General features: G+C 40.6%; 1 protein-coding gene across 6 annotated transcripts in view; it reads left to right on the forward strand.

Annotated features, from left to right (window-relative positions):
* The window catches only part of pacs2 (phosphofurin acidic cluster sorting protein 2), a 303100-nt gene that overhangs the window by 275204 nt on the left and 9240 nt on the right, over positions 1-18656 (forward strand). For all 6 annotated transcript variants that reach the window (XM_072265280.1, XM_072265298.1, XM_072265287.1 and 3 more), the window contains 5 exons: positions 11469-11511; positions 15508-15550; positions 15768-15900; positions 17337-17566; positions 18056-18169. In XM_072265280.1, coding sequence (XP_072121381.1) covers positions 11469-11511; positions 15508-15550; positions 15768-15900; positions 17337-17566; positions 18056-18169 — 563 coding nt within the window. The remainder of the gene's footprint in view (positions 1-11468; positions 11512-15507; positions 15551-15767; positions 15901-17336; positions 17567-18055; positions 18170-18656) is intronic.

Consider the following 18656-nt stretch of genomic DNA (forward strand, 5'->3'; position numbering starts at 1 on the left):
GCTGTCTTGAGGAAAATTAAAGTGGATAAATCCCCGGGACCTGACAGAGTGTTCCCTCGGACCTTGAAGGAGACTAGTGTTGAAATTGCGGGGGCCCAGGCGGAAATATTTAAAATGTCGCTGTCTACGGGTGAAGTGCCGGAGGATTGGAGAGTGGCTCATGTTGTTCTGTTGTTTAAAAAAGGATCAAAAAGTAATCCGGGAAATTATAGGCCAGTGAGTTTAACGTCGGTAGTAGGTAAGTTATTGGGGGGAGTACTGAGAGACAGAATCTACAAACATTTGGATAGACAGGGACTTATTAGGGAGAGTCAACATGGTTTTGTGCATGGTAGGTCATGTTTGACCAATCTATTGGAGTTTTTCGAGGAGGTTACCAGGAAAGTGGATGAAGGGAAGGCAGTGGATATTGTCTACATGGATTTCATTAAGGCCTTTGACAAGGTCCCGCATGGGAGGTTAGTTAGGAAAATTCAGTCGCTAGGTATACATGGAGAGGTGGTAAATTGGATTAGACATTGGCTCAATGGAAGAAGCCAAATGGTGGTGGTAGAGAATTGCTTCTCTGAGTGGAGGCCTGTGACTAGTGGTGTGCCACAGGGGTCAGTGCTGGGTCCATTGTTATTTGTCATCTATATCAATGATCTGGATGATAATGTGGTAAATTGGATCAGCAAATTTGCTGATGATACAAAGATTGGAGGTGTAGTGGACAGTAAGGAAGGTTTTCGGAGCCTGCAGAGGGACTTGGACCAGCTGGAAAAATGGGCTGAAAAATGGCAGATGGAGTTTAATACAGACAAGTGTGAGGCATTGCACGTTGGAAGGACAAACCAGGGTAGAACATACAGGGTTAATGGTAAGGCACTGAGGAGTGCAGTAGAACAGAGGGATCTGGGAATACAGATACAAAATTCCCTAAAAGTGGCGTCACAAGTAGATAGGGTCGTAAAGAGAGTTTTTGGTACATTGGCTTTTATTAATCAAAGTATTGAGTATAAGAGCTGGAATGTTATGATGAGGTTATATTACGCATTGGTGAGGCCGAATCTGGAGTATTGTGTTCAGTTTTGGTCACCAAATTACAGGAAGGATATAAATAAGGTTGAAAGAGTGCAGAGAAGGTTTACAAGGATGTTGCCAGGACTTGAGAAACTCAATTACAGAGAAAGGTTGAATAGGTTAGGACTTTATTCCCTGGAGCGTAGAAAATGAGGGGAGATTTGATAGAGGTATATAAAATTATGATGGGTATAGATAGAGTGAATGCAAGCAGGCTTTTTCCACTGAGGCAAGGGGAGGAAAAAAACCAGAGGACATGGGTTAAGGGTGAGGGGGAAAAAGTTTAAAGGGAACATTAGGGGGGGCTTCTTCACACAGAGAGTGGTGGGAGTATGGAATGAGCTGCCAGACGAGGTGGTAAATGCGGGTTCTTTTTTAACATTTAAGAATAAATTGGACAGATACATGGATGGGAGGTGTATGGAGGGATATGGTCCGTGTGCAGGTCAGTGGGACTAGGCAGAAAATGGTTCGGCACAGCCAAGAAGGGCCAAAAGGCCTGTTTCTGTGCTGTAGTTTCTATGATTTCTATGGTTTATTGAATGATATTGCACAGGATGTTTAATAAAATGCAGGACAGTAGCATAGTGGTTAGCACAAGGCTTTACAGCACAGGTGACATGGGTTCAAATCCCGCCACTGCCTTTAAGGAGTTTGTACGTTCTCCCTGTGACTGCGTTGGTTTCCTCCAGGTGCTCCTGTTTCTTCCCACAGTCCAAAGGTGTACAAGTTGGCAGGTGAATTGGTGATTGTAACCTGTCCTGTGATTAGGCTCGGAATATATCGTGAGATTGTTGGACAGCATGGCCCAATGGGGTCAGAAGGGCCTATTCCACACTGCATCTCATAAATAAATAAAGAGATAGATAGACAAATAGATGGATCAGTGAATGAAAAAAATGTTGGAAATACTCAACAGGTAGGGCAGCAGCTAGGGAAGAGAAAGAGGTTTGACATTTCAGCCCTATGATCCTTTGTTAGAACTTGTGTGAAAGAAAGCTGTGTGTGTTTACTGCCAGAGAGGTTAGGGATGGATAGATAGGATGAAGTGAATCTCTGATAGTGTGAAGTCATGGTTATGAGCTCAGGGTTACTACTGCATTAAGATGCTGGTCAAATAATCAGCTTGCTGGATTATTGAGGGCAGTTGGAGAAAACGTGAACAAAAATCTTGAAATCTGAGTGGTGTGGACAGTTAAGGAAAATAGAAACAAAGGAATGTAAAAGCTGTGAAATACAGAACTGTTAAACAGGTCAGACCATGCTAATGGAGAGAAGAAAAGCTTGATTGTTACAGATACATAACAGCTGGCAGAATTCATCTGTTCTGATACAGAGAAAGTGAGTTACCTGAAGCTGGAAAATTCAGATTGAATCCCAAAGGCTACAGTGTGTCCAGATGGAAAGTGACATGCTTTTCCTGAAGCATATATGTTGGACCATTACTGGAGACCACAAGCAGGTTGGTCAGAGTGGGATGGAAAAAAGTGACAGACTGCAGGAATCCCGGGTTGGCCCTGGTGACTGAGTATTGTATCAGCCAGGCTATGTTTTGTTTCTGCATTGCAACTGCTTTCATTAAACCATCAATCAAGTTACTTGAATAGTTTACCTGATCCCAGCAGAGAGAGTTCTTTCTCCTATATAACCCTCCCAGGCCTCTGCAATTTAAAACTAATGTGTTTCTCTCTTTCCCAGTTCTGGAACACAAAGGGTCTTGGATCTGAAGAATTAATTCGGTTTCTATTTCCACAGCTGCTGCCTGATCTGTTAAATGTTTCCAACAATATTTTGTTTTTATTTTTGACTTCCAACTTCTACAGTTGATTCTTATCAACACTTGGATTGATATCATTCATGTGGAGAGATTATTGATTCTTGAGTTAACAAATTCTTTGATTGCTGTATGTGTGGTGAAGAAAAAGGAGTAGAGAACCCCAGATCGTTCCTTGTAGTTATCTATGTTCTGTTCCTTTTAATCACCTCTAAATTGCACAGATAATCATATTTTTAAATATGGTTTTGATAAGCAAAGTGCCAATGGTAAAACTCTAAAGTTTTAATAATTGCCTGGTTAATTACTTATCTCTGAAAAGTCTGTTCCTCATTCTGATGTCAGATCTTTAAGAATAGACCCTTTACAGGGAAGAATACAATGCTTCCTGCCTCTCACTCATGTCCAAGTCATGTTACACATGTCAAGGATTATGGCACTTATGCTTTACCAACCTTTTGTGTGTGATATTTTAAGACTCAAATACCCCTTCCAGTTGGCAGATGTTATTCAATATTACACAAGTTCTCTGCAACCTTTTGTCAGTTAAGTGCCACTGAAGCATAATGTGTCAAAACAGCCGGAAAAAGTAACAGAAGCTTGAGGCTTAAATGGATTTTCTGCCCATTATTTTGCTGGCTCTTCAGTCAGCCAGTTTTGTTCGCGGCGGTTATTGGTTTGACGAAGAATCCTGGCTGCTAAACCATACACTTAAATTACAATCAATCTGAAGGACGTCAACAAGATAATGCTTAGGCTTAAAAAAATTAAACTTAAAATTGAAGCTGCTTCAAAATGCCAAAGAGCTTGCCTGTGCTAATGACTCCTACGTTATTAGTATTAAATATTCGAGTCATAGAACACTACAGCACAGAAACAGGCTCTTCGGCCCATCTAGACTATGTCAAACTGTTATTCTGCCAAGTCCTATCAACCCACACCTGGACCATAGCCCTCCACATTGCTCCCATCCATGTACAGTACTTAGCCAAATTTCTCGTAAATCAAACCCTCATCCATACTTCAACTGGCAGCTCGTTCCAAACTTGCATCATCCTTTGAGTGAAGATGTTCCCCCCCCAGGTTACTTTAAATATTTCAACTTTTACACTTAACTTATGACCTCTAGTTCAAGTTTCACCCAACCTCAGTGGAAAAAGCTTGCTTGCATTTAACCTAACTATATCTCATAATTTTGTATGCCTCTATCAAATCTCCCCTCATTCTCCTATGCTTTAAGAAGTAAAGTCATACCTTATTCAGCCTTTCCCTATAATTCAGGCAACATCCTTGTAAATTTTCTTTGTAGTCTTTCAATTTTATTGATAGTTTTTCCTATGGTTAGGTGACCAGAACTACACAGAATACTCTAAATTTGGCCTCACCAACATCTTAACCAAATTCAATGTAACATCCCTACTCCTGTACTCGGTACTCTGATTTATGAATTTAAATTACTTCCTAAGGAAGGGACTTGTCCCACAATGTCGACTGTTTGCTCTTTTCCACAGGTGCTGTCTGGCCTGCTGAGTTCCTCCAGCATTTTGTGTGCGTTGTTCTGATTTATGAAGGTCAATATGTCACTAGCTCTCTTTAGGACCCTACCTACCTTTGACACCACTTTCAAGAAATTAAGGATCTGTCTTCCAAGATCCCTTTGTTCTACCACACTCCTCAATGCCCTACCTTTCTCCCAAAGTGGAACAACTTGCACTTAACTGCATTAAATTCCATCTGCCATTTTTCCATCTGGTACAGATCTCACTGTAAGCTTTGATAACCTTACTCACTGTCCACTATGTTCCCAGTCTTGATGTCATCCACAAAAGTGTTGATCCAGTTTACGACATAGATTGTGGGTATAGATGACAAACGACAGCAGATTCACCACTGGTCCCTGCAACACACTGCAAGTCACATGCCTCCACTCAGAGAGACAAACATCTAATACCACTCACTGGCTTCTCCCTTTGAGTCAATCTTTAATCCAGTTTCCTACTTCATCCTGAAGCCAAGCAAGTAAACCTTCTGGATCAGCCTCCTATGCAGGACTTTATCAAAGGCCGACATGGACTTTACCAAGACAACATCCACTGCCTTCCCTTCATCACCTTTCCTGGTAACTTCCTCAAAAAACTCTATAAAATTGGTTAGACATGACCTATCATGCACAAACCCAAGCTGATTATCTCTAATCAGAAACGATAGAATCAATGAAAAATCATACATGACAGAGACAGACAAACCTCCAATGTGCAAAAGATAACAAAACTGCACAAATACAAAAAGAAAAGAAAAAATATAAAAGAATGAATAAATAAGCAATAAATATTGAGATTGTGAGTTGTAGAGTCTTTAAAAGTGAGTCCATAGGTTGTGGAATCAGCTCAATGTTGGGCTGGTTCATGAGCCTGATCTTTGAGGGGGTAGGAACTGTTTTTGAACTTGGTGGTGTAGGACTTGAGGTACCTGTGCCTCCTTTTTGCTTTTGCAAAAGAATCCTGGAACGTTGAGCTTCCAGTCCTGCTCTTCCTGCTATTAAGCCTCACCCATTTGCCACGATGATCTGTGCTCTAAGCTCATCTGTCTTACTTACAATACCCCTTGTATTGAAATAGACACAACTCAGAACATTAATGCCACCATGCTCAACCTTTTGGTTGTTTTCTTTGTATGTAGGCTTAATATCTATTTTCCCTACAACCACTCCACTAGGTACCCTGGCACTCTGGTTCCCATCCCACTGCAACTCTAGTTTAAATACGCTGGAGCAGTGTTAGCCTTCTGGTGAAAATATTAGCTCCCCTCCATTTCAAGTACAAACTGTTCTGTTTGTATAGGTCACGTCTTTGCTGGAAGAGAACCCAATGATCCAAAAATCTGAAGTCCTCTCTCCTGCCCCTTCTCCTTAGCCACATATTGGTACTGTATGATCTTCCTATTCCTAGCCTCACTAGTCTCCTCCTCCTCCTCTCCCTTAAGAATGCAGTGGACTCGATCTGAGATGTCCCTGACTCTGGCACCAGGAAGGCAACATACCATTCTGGGAATCTCGTTCTCGTCCACAGAACCTCCTGTCTGGTCATCTACTCAATGAATCCCTTATCACTACAACTCTTCCTTTCTGAGTCACAGAGCCAGCCTCGGTGTCAGAGACCTGGCTGATGTGGCTTTCCTCTGCTAGGTCATTCCCCACCTCCCAATAGTATCCAAAATAATATACTTGTTATTGAGGGGAACGGTCACAGGGGGTGCCCTCATTGGCTGCCTATTCCCTACCCAGTCCTGAAGGTCATCAGTTACTTGTGCCTTGCACCTTAGGTGTAACTGCCTCCCTGTATCTCCTTTTTATCAACCCCTCCGTCCCTGAATGATCCAAAGTTCAACCAGTAACAATTCCCTAATGTTGTCTGTAAGGAGCTCTAGCTGGATGCACTTCTTCAGAAGACAGGAGATATCCCTGTCTTAGCATCCCACAAGAGGAGCATTCTACTGTCCTGAGTAGCATTTCCAATGCTCTAACTGTGCAATAAGAAAGAAAGAAACATATCAGAAGCTTACCTTACCCTCCAGCTGTCCTTGCCAAAGCCTCAGCTCCCCACTCTCATCCTGGCTGAGTCACACAATGGCAGCTCCCACAGTGTTCTTTCAACCTGCTTTGAACTGCAACCCCAATATATTGAAATGCTCTAAGATATTTTACAGGAATATTATCAAACAAGATTAATTAACTTGCTGCCCAGAGAAAAACAGAATCAACGTTTCAATATCTGTAACCAAAGGCTTCAGCAAAGAGGAGCTTCTTTAAATGGAGTTGGAGAGGAGGGTGGGGTGTAAAAGGATGATGGGAAATTTTAGATGGTCAAAAATATCAGCTTAGTTAAACAAGTTAATCGTCTTGTTCAGATTCAGGCAGTTTCCCTTACCTTGTTTTCCTCTAGCCATTTATATATCACTGTGATATTTTAAACCACATTTTCCACCAGTAGTCTGACAGAATTAGATCCAGATTGATAGCCACCAGCTGTATACTTCAGACAAAACAGAACCCCCCCCCCATTGATCCCCCATCAGTAAGGCATGTGTCCGTTTAAAATTTCAACTGTGTCCACAGTTATAGATCTCCAGCCACCTAGTTTCAGCGGATCAGTACACAGTCATTGATCTGTTTTGTGCCAAACCACTGCTTCGAATAGTCAGAGCAATGGATTCAAAAGAAAGAGTTGGAGGGGGCATTTGAAAATGTAAATATTCTGAATGTAATGTTGAAACATTCTTTTTGTATTTTGTCCTATTATGATTGGATCTTGCCTAACTCTCTAAATGTGTGTATGAACTTAATAAAAATTTGGGATGTTTGTGAAATGGACCTGAATGTGAACAGCCAGCAAGGAAAGGATAAGTTCTTAATTTGACACAACCCTCCAGTGCAGCTTGTTCCACGTAATAACATGTGATTTTTGTTTTCTTGTGGTTGCTTTCAATAAAGGAAAAAGAGCTTTCATTTTGATTTTAACATAAGGTACCAGAGTCTGCTTGGGTTTTCCTTTTTTTTAATATGCTTCTTTAATTTTAATGCCATTCTTTTTATTTCTCCTTGGGTTAACAAAGATGTCTGTTACAATTGGATAAATACATAAAGATGAAAATTTGTTCCATTTACTGGGGCATGTCATGATTCAGGTAAAAAAAATAATGCAGAGAGAGAAAGACCATGCTGAGTTGGTGCAAAATCACACTGCTGTCAAAATTTTTTCTTTATCTGGGCTTCCCTAATTGAACTGCATCTGGTTTCCCCACTTAAATTAAATTAAATTAAATTAAACTGAATACTTGGATGAATTTCACATCTGGTTCATGTCACAATGTTTCTATGACATTGCAACTAATTGTTGCTGAATAGAGTGTTAACAGTATGCCCTACCTGTTCAGTATATAGATAAAGCTAACAAGGCAACATTTATTGTCCATTCTTGGTTGCCCTTGATCTGTAGATGTTACACTGAAGGAACTATTACAATAACAGGGAGTACCAAAATTTTGATCCTGCACACTGAATGAATGGCAATATTTGCATTTGATTAGGAATCAGTGTGGAAGGTAATGTTGAAGCTGTGCAAATATGCTGCTGTCGTTGGTGGTAGTGATCCCTGTGCTGGAATCTGCTGCTGAAGTAATACTGAACTTGCTATCTATTCTTCCTCAGCACAAGGGTTTATTTTATCTCTTGAAATTATTCCTTCCATTTTATTGTTTAAAATGTTCGAAGTGAATTTTTGTGGGCCCTCTCCAGTGAGTATTTATCTTGCCAGTGCATTCCCCAATGAGTTTTGCACTGACGGTGTGGCTGTGAGTCCGACACTGGATCAGACTTTCACTTTGCCATTTACTCATGATCTAACCACAATCTGAACATTCCTTAAAGCACTTCAGGATAGTCGTAAGTACGAGCCACTTCTTGCAACTTAAGCAGGATAAAATTGTACTTGTGCCTGGCTCTCTGCTTTTCTCAATTAATTTCCTCAATTCATTAATCAAGTGAAATAAAAAGACTGGCTTAAGTAAGAATGTTTACCGTTTATTTCCTGCTGCTTCTCTTACCCTTGATTATTCGCGATCAAGTTAATAGCCTCTTGGCCTGCCTATTGAATCAAATGAGATGCTTGTGATTTGAGTGTGTTAGTCAAGCTTTTGGAGTGCGTTGACATCCCTCCTGGTAACTGCAGCATAGAGGCATGAAACTGCGTGAGAGACCTCTCCTGAAAAGCCTGTAGCAGGAGCTGCTGTAACTATGCTGATGTGTCCAAGGTTTACAGCTATCCCACACTATGTCAAATAATGCAGGTGATTGCTATCCTTGCTCCTCCTACACGTTTCAGTGGTTCAATTGTTCTGTTTAATATCAGAGAATGTATACAGTGTACAACCTGAAATTCTTACTCTCTGCAGACATCCATGAAACAGAAGAAAAACCCCAAAGAATGAATGACTGGAAAACATTAGCCCAAAGCACCCCCCCCCTTCCCCTCTGTCATACACAAGCAGCAGCACCCCCTTTGCTTCCGCCCTCCTGCCTCAGCAAAAAGCATAAGCCCCCACCAGCCGCCGTGCAAGGAATAGTAAAGCTCCTAAGGAGACCATGATCTACTGTCCATCAAAAGAAAATACTGTTCACCCCAAGTTTGACATGCCACAGTCTCTCTCAGTCTGTCTGTCTGTCTCTCTCTCCCCCTCTCTCTCTCCCCCCTCTCTCTCTCCCCCTCTCTCTCTCCCCCTCTCTCTTTTTCCCTCCTCTCTCTCCCCTTCCTCTCTCTCCTCTTCTCCCCCTTCTTGCCCCACTCCCCTATCTCCCTCCTCGCCCCATCTCCCCTCCCCTTTCCCTCTCCACTTCTCCCCCATCTCCCCTCCCCTCCTTCTCCCCATTCCCTTTCCCCCACTCCCTCTCCCCTCTGCTCCTCTCTTCCTCCCTCCTTCTCCCCCTCCCCCTCCTTCTCCCTCGCTCCTCTCCCCATCTCCCCCTCTCCCCTCTCCCTCTACCCCTTGCTCCTCTCCCTCCCTCTCTCCCCCTCCCTCTCTCCCCCTCCCTCTCTCCCCCTCCCTCTCTCCTCCTCCCTCTCTCTCCCCCCCTCCCCTCTCTCTCCCCTCTATCTCCCCCTCCCCTCCCTCTTTCTCCCCCTCTCTCTCCCCCTCTCCCCACATCTCCCCCTCTCTCCCCATCTCCCCCTCCCTCTCTCCTCTTAATGAAGGAAAGAGCAGTATCACTCCTGCCACAGTGAGAGGGAGGCCAACAGCTCACTAGCTCATGGTTTTTTTAAGTGATTTTGTATAATATACTATACTGAATCCAAAAGAGTAGGTAGTTCCTACCGAAATATGTCATTTCCCCTTTATACTTGTCAACAAGATGTTTAATAATAATCTTACTGACTTTCCTTACGGGGTAAACACTCCAGCTCAAATGGAGTGGCTCAATATGAGCACTACCAACCTAGGGAGTTCAATATATAGATCTGCATTCTCTGTCTCTGTGGTTCAGAGATTCAAAAGTCTGAACTAGGACTGCCCAGAAACATCTGGCAATGTTTCGCTGGATTCCTAAAATTTCCAATAGCATTTTTATCGTTTTTGTTCTGCTGTGGCAGACAATATTTGCCTGATCATCTTTAAATATTAAGTTATCTGGCAGTTAATTTAGAATCACATCAAACTTGAGAAACACTCACCCAAATGAGAATTTTAGATCGGTATGCTGACTTGTATTTACCAGACCATTAGTAGGTTATCAAGAGGGGGGTCTCACTTGCTTTGCCACTGGAATGTCAGTAATGATCTGCCAGGTACACCTAGAAATTGCCCAAAGGCAGCTTCTGTATAACAATCACAGCACTCAAGGAAATCCTGTGCCCTGAGCCCTTGCTCTTACTAGCTCTTCCTTCAGTTAGTCCTGACGAAGGGTCTCGGCCTGAAACGTCGACTGTACCTCTTCCTAGGGATGCTGCCTGGCCTGCTGCGTTCACCAGCAACTTTGATGTGTGTTCCCTGTCACAATTACAGTTTTTTCGACTCTATTTTCTATAACCTACAGGTACAACATCTCTGTACTCTGACAAGAGTTCTTATGTCTTGTAACATTCCCAATACTTGTCCAAGCATATGTCCTGGGTTTTAGGTTTCATAATGCTTCCTATATTTATCTTGGAGTCCATGACAAAGTTTGTAATCTGCAACATTGCTTTTAACAAAAGTAATTTCTATAATTACCAACTCAGCTAGTAAACACACTCCCTTTAATGCCTGGCTACCTTCTATAGTAGGTATGTTTCTGATATATAGAGATTTGCAAAATCCATTATTATGGACAAGCACATAGGTCCTATCAGATTGCTTCAGTTTAAGTCCAAAAGGTTTTTTATGAATTTCGTGTTTTTAATAATATTGACTTGGATTTGAAAAGTCTTTGAATGCAAGTAGCTGATTATAAAACAAATTAACTTTATGAAATTAAAGACAGCACTGAAGTGCATCATTTCTACAATATTCCCTCTGCTAATTTGGTCGAGCTGTCCCATTTTGCATGCTCCCCTGCACTTTCCTCATAACTCTATAGATTTTCCCTTCAAGTAATAATCAGTTTCCTTTTGAATATTGCTATTTAATTGGATCCCTTCATTCATTTTGGCAATGCTTTTCAGTACAGAGTAACTCACTACAAATAAAGAACCACCCTTGTATTGCCTTTTGTCTATTGACTCTTCATTACTGACCCTTCTGCTTCTGAAAGGTATTTTTCCAATATATAGCACATCAAAACCTGTCATGACTTTTAGCAGTTCTATCAAGAGAAAAAAAAACAGCTTCTCAGCTCTTACCATTGTTCTCCCCTAGTATCATTATAGTTAACATAATTTTCTGAAATCATTACAATTGATGAGGATGTAACGTTACCTGGAGTACTATGTGCCTGATGCCACACACCTGTATACATCTCTCCTAGTAATACAATATGCTCTACATAAACTTTACAGCTGATTCAAAGAATGATGTTACTGCATGTGAAGATTTGCATAATTTCCCTCCTATACTTGAGAAATAACTTTTTGGATGAGATTTAATCAATTTCTTTTTCTCTTAGCCCCGATGAAGACTCGTGCCAAAAGTTTATTCCCTTTATTGGCGTAAGTAATTTCGGTTTGATTCATATTTGTCCTTGTGGTTTTCACTAAAAGATGTCCTATTCCCATTGGCTGTCCTCTGTTAGGCATCACCCATTGGTCCATTCTAACCCCTCTATTTTGTTATCACCACTATTTGCTACCCACATTGCTTTCAATGTTGGGGGGGGGGCGGTGGTCACAGGATGATGTGTTGGGTCACCAATGTATGGAAGTTGCTGTTTGGAGGTAGGCTTAATGAAGTTGTGCAAGTACCTTGGTGGGAAACTGTTGATATTTGGGGTATCAATCCTTTTGCAGGGTTTTAATGTTGGATTTTAGTGTTTTAATCCAAGGTTCTTTCAGAAGTCAGGAAAAAAGCACAAAACTTGTTGCTTCGTGATCATTTTATTAATAGAACAAAAGAAAAATTGAAACAACAATTATAGGAGCAGAAGGTAGCCAGAGGTTTAAAGACAAAAATAGCTTTGTGCTCAGCTATTTTTGTACCTTATACCCATAGATAAGGAGAATTCTTTTTTAATCTGTAGGTAAGAGTCAACCAATGAGAAAGCTGTTATTCAAATAATGCAGCACCAAAAGAAGTTTCCAGAATCATACCAGTGTAACCACTAGGAGCATACACTGAACAACTGCATATATATATATTGTCGTCACTGGGAAGCATAATAAAATGACAAGCATTTAAATACTTTAAATACAAGCAGATAATTAATTGTTAATCTGCAAGGAAAATTACTATTAAACAGTTGGATCTAACAATCTGTCCTTTGATTCTAAATTACACATTTAGAATCATTGCATCTGAAAATGCAGAGGAAGAAAAAATTGTGGTATCTACATTAAGTACAAAATAATCAAAAACTACTTATGAAATATCAAAGATTGTATATTCTTCAAAGTATTCATAGGATTATGTCATGGTTAGGCAGATTAGTAGCACATTTATGCAACTTTGAATTAATACAACTATCAATGACCCTTATCAAGTTAAAAAAAATGTAAACTATGCTAAGGCATATTAGTACCAATAATATGACTACTTGTAGAGAAAATTAGCAAAAATATGACAACTAATATCAGAATAAACTTCATAATGTCCAGTAGTTGTCAACTCTTTTCAAGTCTTCTGGCTAGTTAGTGATTTGCTTACTGTAGCTCAGCGCAGTGTAGGCACTGGGTCAAGAAGTTACTAGCACACTAATCACGGTGCTTGTTGTCCTCGTTGGGTACCACTTCAGCTCACTGGCAGTGACTGGCTTGTATCCACTTACTTTTACCTTCTACATACTTTCTAGGGACATCCCATCAAGTTCCTTATGTGGTTTCTTAATCAGCACCCACTCACCAGGAATCAGGGTGTGTCCTCCTTCTGATGGATCACTCCAAGCAGTGAAAATCTGTTGAGAAGCAAACTGGACAGTTTAGGTTAATTTCACACAATTGTTAACTAAACTGTCTGCCATAATGTGTATATCAGCCTCTCTGAGATTGAGGGCTCCCGGCCATGACATGAGACACCCTGTTACCACCTTGAATGGACTCAATTTAGCTTTCTTGTTTGGTGTTGCTCTGATGCTACATAAGACTGCTGTAGGCTATGGTACACCCTCCTCATGATACCTATTCAATCATTGTTTAATAATTCCATTCATTCTTTCAATTTGTCCTGATGACTCTTAAGTGATGTGGACAATGAAAAGACCATTCAATGTTCATCAATCAACATAATTCCTGATGAACACTCTCAATGAAATGTATTCCTTGGTCAAAGTCGATGTGACATGGAATCCCCATATAGGAATATAGTCCTTGATCAGAGTTTTTGCTGTGTGAGCAGCTGTAGTCTTCATTGTTGGAATATCCACTATTACCAGTATGTCGTAGTATCCTCCTGACTTTGATAAAGAAATGTAGTCCACTTGTAAGTGTAAAAATGAAGCAGGCGGAGCAGCAGCACCTAATTGTGGTGGCTTTTCCACTGGTCCAAGATTCATTCTCTAGCACGTCATACATCTTTAGTTGAGCTTGTGCCCTGAACTTTGGACTCCACCACCACTGGGAGAATCTGTCCATCATCTTTCTCACTCCAGTGTGTCCGAGAGAGTGTATTTGCTGTGCCAGATAATCTCGTATGTTCGTCTGTGATACAGAGTTCAACTTGGTTTCCATAATTCCAGTTGTCAGGTTCACTGTATATGTTCTTGGTGCTTCTTTTACTCCTTCCTGTGCTGCACTTTTACAATTTCATCCACAAATGCACTTCCATAGCTTTCCATTGAAGTCATTTTGGAGTGGTTTTTACATTTTAATCAGCAACTTTTGATGATAGTTGAATGACATTCATAAGTTCTTTTACTGGTTGGCCATTCTTGATTGGGGTTCCTACAGCCTTAAGAAATCGTCTTTGTCTCCAAAAGTTTCCAAAATTATGAACAACTCCTAAAGCATGTCAAGAATCAGTATCAATATTAGCTGATCTTCCTTCTGCCAACTTGTAGGCTTCAATTAAAGCATTTAGTTTTGCCTGTTACGCAGAGGTACCAGGAGCCATGCTTCCTGATGGTAGCAGTGCAGTTCCAGAAACAATGGCCCATCCTCTCTCAACTCTCTTTGAATTCCTCTCTCAATCGTTGAGGAGCCATCAGTGTACAGCCCTTTGGCAGAGTAATAATCAACAGGATACTGCCAGTCTCCATGTTCTTGGGTTAAGATTGCCATCATATGTTTCTCGTTAACAAATAGTTTACTTGTATCATCATCATCATCATTATGTGCTGTGTCATATGACATGGGTGATCATGGCCTCCATGACCATGATTGTTCTTGGCAAATTTTTCTACAGAAATGGTTTGCCATCACCTTCTTCTGGGCAGTGTCCTTACAAGATAGGTGAGCCCAGTCACTATCAATACTCTTTAGAGATTGTCTGCCTGTCGTCAGTGGTCACATAACCAGGACCTGTGATATGCACCAGCTGCTCATACAACCATCCACCACCTGCTCCCATGTCTTCACGTGACCTTGATCAGTGGGGGTGGGGGGGGTGTGCTAAGCAGGTGCCTCACTTTGCCTAAGGGTGACCTACAGGCTAGTGGAGGGAAGAGGCATCTTGTACCTCCTTTGGTAGAGATGGATCTCTACTCTGCCACCCAGTCCCTGCACCAGGGATTCTTAATGTGGCTGTAGTACACAATGTCTCTTTAAAGTCTGAAACACTTTCAGTTGTTCTTCATTAAGAGTCACAAGGTCATCAGTGCTTCAGCAGATTTCTGAATGGTGGGCAATAGTTGATGGATCTGCCACAAGCTGGTCAATACATTGATTAGCAGTGGTTTCATCTTCAGTCCTGTGTGTCTTCACCCCCGGTCTTAATTGGAGCAAGCTGTGACATAGTAGACAGCAAAAAGTCTAAAGATCAAATCTCTGCATTAACTAAATGAGCGAAAGCAGAAAGTTAACTGTTAATTGTTAAACTGCAAAGAAAATAACAACTAAACAGTCTAATCAAAGAATTAAATAGTCTGATCCAACAATTTTGACAATTACTTTTCCCTCTCCACAGATACTGTTTGATCCATTGAGTTCCTCTTGCAGATTGTTTTTTGCTCCAGATTCTAGCATTTCAGTCTCTTTATCTCAAAATGTGATGATTGCCTGGTTGGGAGAATATGGAACATTTGAGCAATTAATTTTTGTGACTTCCTGTAGTTTCTTTCAGAAAGGAAGTTTGTATCTTTTGAGCAATTGGGTAGAATTTAAAATGATTAATTTTGTTAAATCTTGGAACAAAGCAGCAATTCTCTCCATTATGCAAGACATGGACCCTTCATATGTAATTCTCTTAATGATCTTTTCCCTTGTATCATGCCCAAGGTAGTGCTTTAATTAACTTCGCTGGGAAGTTAAATTTAGTAACCCTTGTCTGGTGCTCTTAGTACTGGCTGTTTTGCATGTTTTAAATACACTGAACTGAATCCATATTATTTATGATTGCAGGTGGTAAAAGTTGGGATTGTGGAACAGTCTTCAGCAACATCAGGTTTGTAATTTCACCTTATAATCTTTTGAGTTCTAATCAATCAAAGGAAATGTTTATGTGTACTTTGGAGGAACTTGTTCCTGTTGAAACTTGTGCCTATTTGTATATTTGAATAACATATTATTCAATTAAGTAGTAGAATATCAACTTAAAACAACCCTTTAAAGCAGCGTTAAGCTGTTGTATGGTCATGCAAAATAATTGATGCTATCTGCAGGTGATTCCGATGATGCTGCCACTTCTGGTTCCAGTATCTTGTCTTCCACACCTCCAACGCTATCTCCAGCAATGAAGGAAGCTTCCCCTACTCCACCTTCCTCACCCTCTGTGGGAAGTGGACAGTATTCAAGGTAAGTATTATAAATATGTAGGCAGGCAGGTATTTGCACTACTAAATGTGCTGTTCACTTACTCAGTACAAATTGGATTCATGCAAATGATCATAACTGGTATTCTCTCTATTTTTGCATCTACATTTCAACCAACTGCTCCATCATCTGACCTATCAGACAGGTTCCCATTCCCCTGCCAACATATTTTAACCCCCCCCCCCCCACAACAGCTCAGCAAAGGCTTTGGTTCCCTCAAGTCAGGTGTAACTCATCCCTTCTGTACTTTCCCCAGAAGAGTTCCTAATGATCCACAAATCTTGAACCCTGCCTGTTGCACCAATTTGTCATCACCATATCATCCTACTCTGACCCTCACTGGTATGTGGCACAGGCAGAAATCCAGAGGTGACCTCCTTTGAAGTCCTACTTTTAAACTTCCATAAGTAAACTTCCCCTTTGCATAGAAAAGACAGCCAGCAATTTATACACAGCCGAGTTTCCTGAGTGGCATTGTTATAATACTCAGGTGGTCCTGCTAAGAGATGAGGGATGACTATTCATCAGATCACTGGGAAGGATGTACTGACTTTTTATCAAAATAATTTAAAGGTCTTTGAAACCAGCAGAAATTTGGCAGTATTTGACAGGTTAGGCAGCAATTTTGAAGAGAAAAACAGCTAATATTTTAGTGAACTTTAAGTCCAATAGGATCTGAGGGGGAAAATGGGATATAAGTTTTGCATTTGGTCTGTAAAATGGTGCCTTTGGCAATGTCACATTAGCTGCAACTGTCACTGGCATGTCATGTTGAATTTTATGTGCTGGTTTTCATTGTACAAGTTGAACACATAACCTGACATATGACAGTGTAGCCATTGTCAAAGCTAAACCATGAGCCTCAGTAAGATGTAATTAAATAGTGTAGTGTGGAGCAACTGAGGAGTATCTATTCCCTCTGGGATCTGTGTAGATTTAGTGGTACGCTGCTTGGATTGTCCTGTTTCATATGACTCATCCAAGGGTTATTGTGTCTCTGTTTATTCTATTATTAATGAGTCTAACTTGTGTTGATGTGCAAATCAAGGTCCATTTAATGTCACAGAAGGGCACAATAAAAATATTATCTTGTTAGAATATTTTTAAACATGGTGTTCCATTGCATCTCTTTCACTGTCTTGTAATTATACTATCTGTAAGTAACGGTGTGACCTTCATCTAACATGTACCAATATGGCTAATGGCATTTTTATTATCAGTAATTCTCATTTATATCACCAGCTGAGACCAAGAGATAATCCTGTTGAGATGCCACATGGATAAATGCAGTTGTCATGAATTTATTACATATCCATGTGTTCGTAGCATGGAGCTTGTTTAATGGTTTCATTTGCTTTCTTGTTAAGCACTGATATGTTGGCAAGCTCAATAATTGCACTATGCTCGACTCTTGCCAGTTCGCAGAGCCTTGGTCACAGTGGAGAGCTGATGGGACTGCAGGTTGACTATTGGATTGCTCAGCTGGCTGACAAGAAGAAGGACCCAGAAAAGAAGGATGCCACAGCCAAGAACACACTGAAGTGCACCTTCCGCTCCCTCCAGGTCAGCAGGCTGCCCAGTAGTGGGGAAATTACAGCCCTTCCAACTATGTCCATGACAGTAGTGACAAAGGAGAAGAATAAAAAAGGTAAGAAGACTGCTCAGGGAGAATTTTAATTCTTGAAAGTCAAACAGCTGTAGTTGATGGAAATCTGAAATACTGGAAATACTTCATAGACCTGCTGAAAAACACACATTTATTACTTCAGGCTGGCCCAATTTTAGAATGATAGTGTTTTAAATATACATTGGTTCATCATCTGACATTGCTTATGGTTGATGTGTAGTATGTGGGAGCTTTAGTTGCTATAATCTACCTTCTTTTAGTCTGGCCTGTCCTTTGAGTCCATGTACTTTCTGTGGGAAAAGCAGTCTTAATCAAGGCATTGTTGTTCAGTTATTAGTGGGAGATAGAAATTCTCAGAAAAACCATCTTTTAGACTGATGACTTTCCTTACAACCTTACAACCAATTATGCTTTTTTAAAGTTGATTATTGTGACATATCAGTGTGTGACTGACTGCGATGCACCACATTTCATTACCTCACATTTTAATATGAAATATCTTTCTTTTAGTGATGTTTTTGCCCAAGAAGACAAAAGACAAAGAATTGGAATCAAAGAGCCAGGTGATTGAAGGCATCAGCCGGTTAATCTGCACTGCAAAACAACAGCAGACCATGCTGAGAGGTATGAGTGGAAAGAATTGGGTTTACTTGACTTTTAACAGTATTGTTTTATAAATCTTCTTTGAGTAAGTACATGGTTGTGTGTGATATTACAGATAGAGACTTACATTTCTGTTGTACCTTCTATATCTCAAAGTTCACTGTAGCCATTTGGTTATACATTGTACTTTGCAAATGTAATGGCCACAGAAAAATTATAATGGACACTTACATTTTTTTATTGTTTTAGTTGAAAGAAATGGAATTGTTTATCTCTCCTACCAAAGGGGTCTTACTAATTTTCATTCCGAGGAAATGCATTACAAATTCATGATTCACCCGGTATTGCACTGCAGGTAGCCACAGAGATATTGAGCTCACTTCTCTAGAGGTTGAGCAGCTCTCCTAGAACTAAAGCTGGCACTCATTTTCAAGTATTAGCTTGTGTTTAGTTAATTCCAAACTTCCCATGTATGTTTTCCTAAACCCCTGCCCTCATCGTCTTCTTC

The sequence above is a fragment of the Mobula birostris genome, chromosome 1 (genome assembly GCF_030028105.1).
Source record: "Mobula birostris isolate sMobBir1 chromosome 1, sMobBir1.hap1, whole genome shotgun sequence".
NCBI lineage: Eukaryota > Metazoa > Chordata > Chondrichthyes > Myliobatiformes > Myliobatidae > Mobula > Mobula birostris.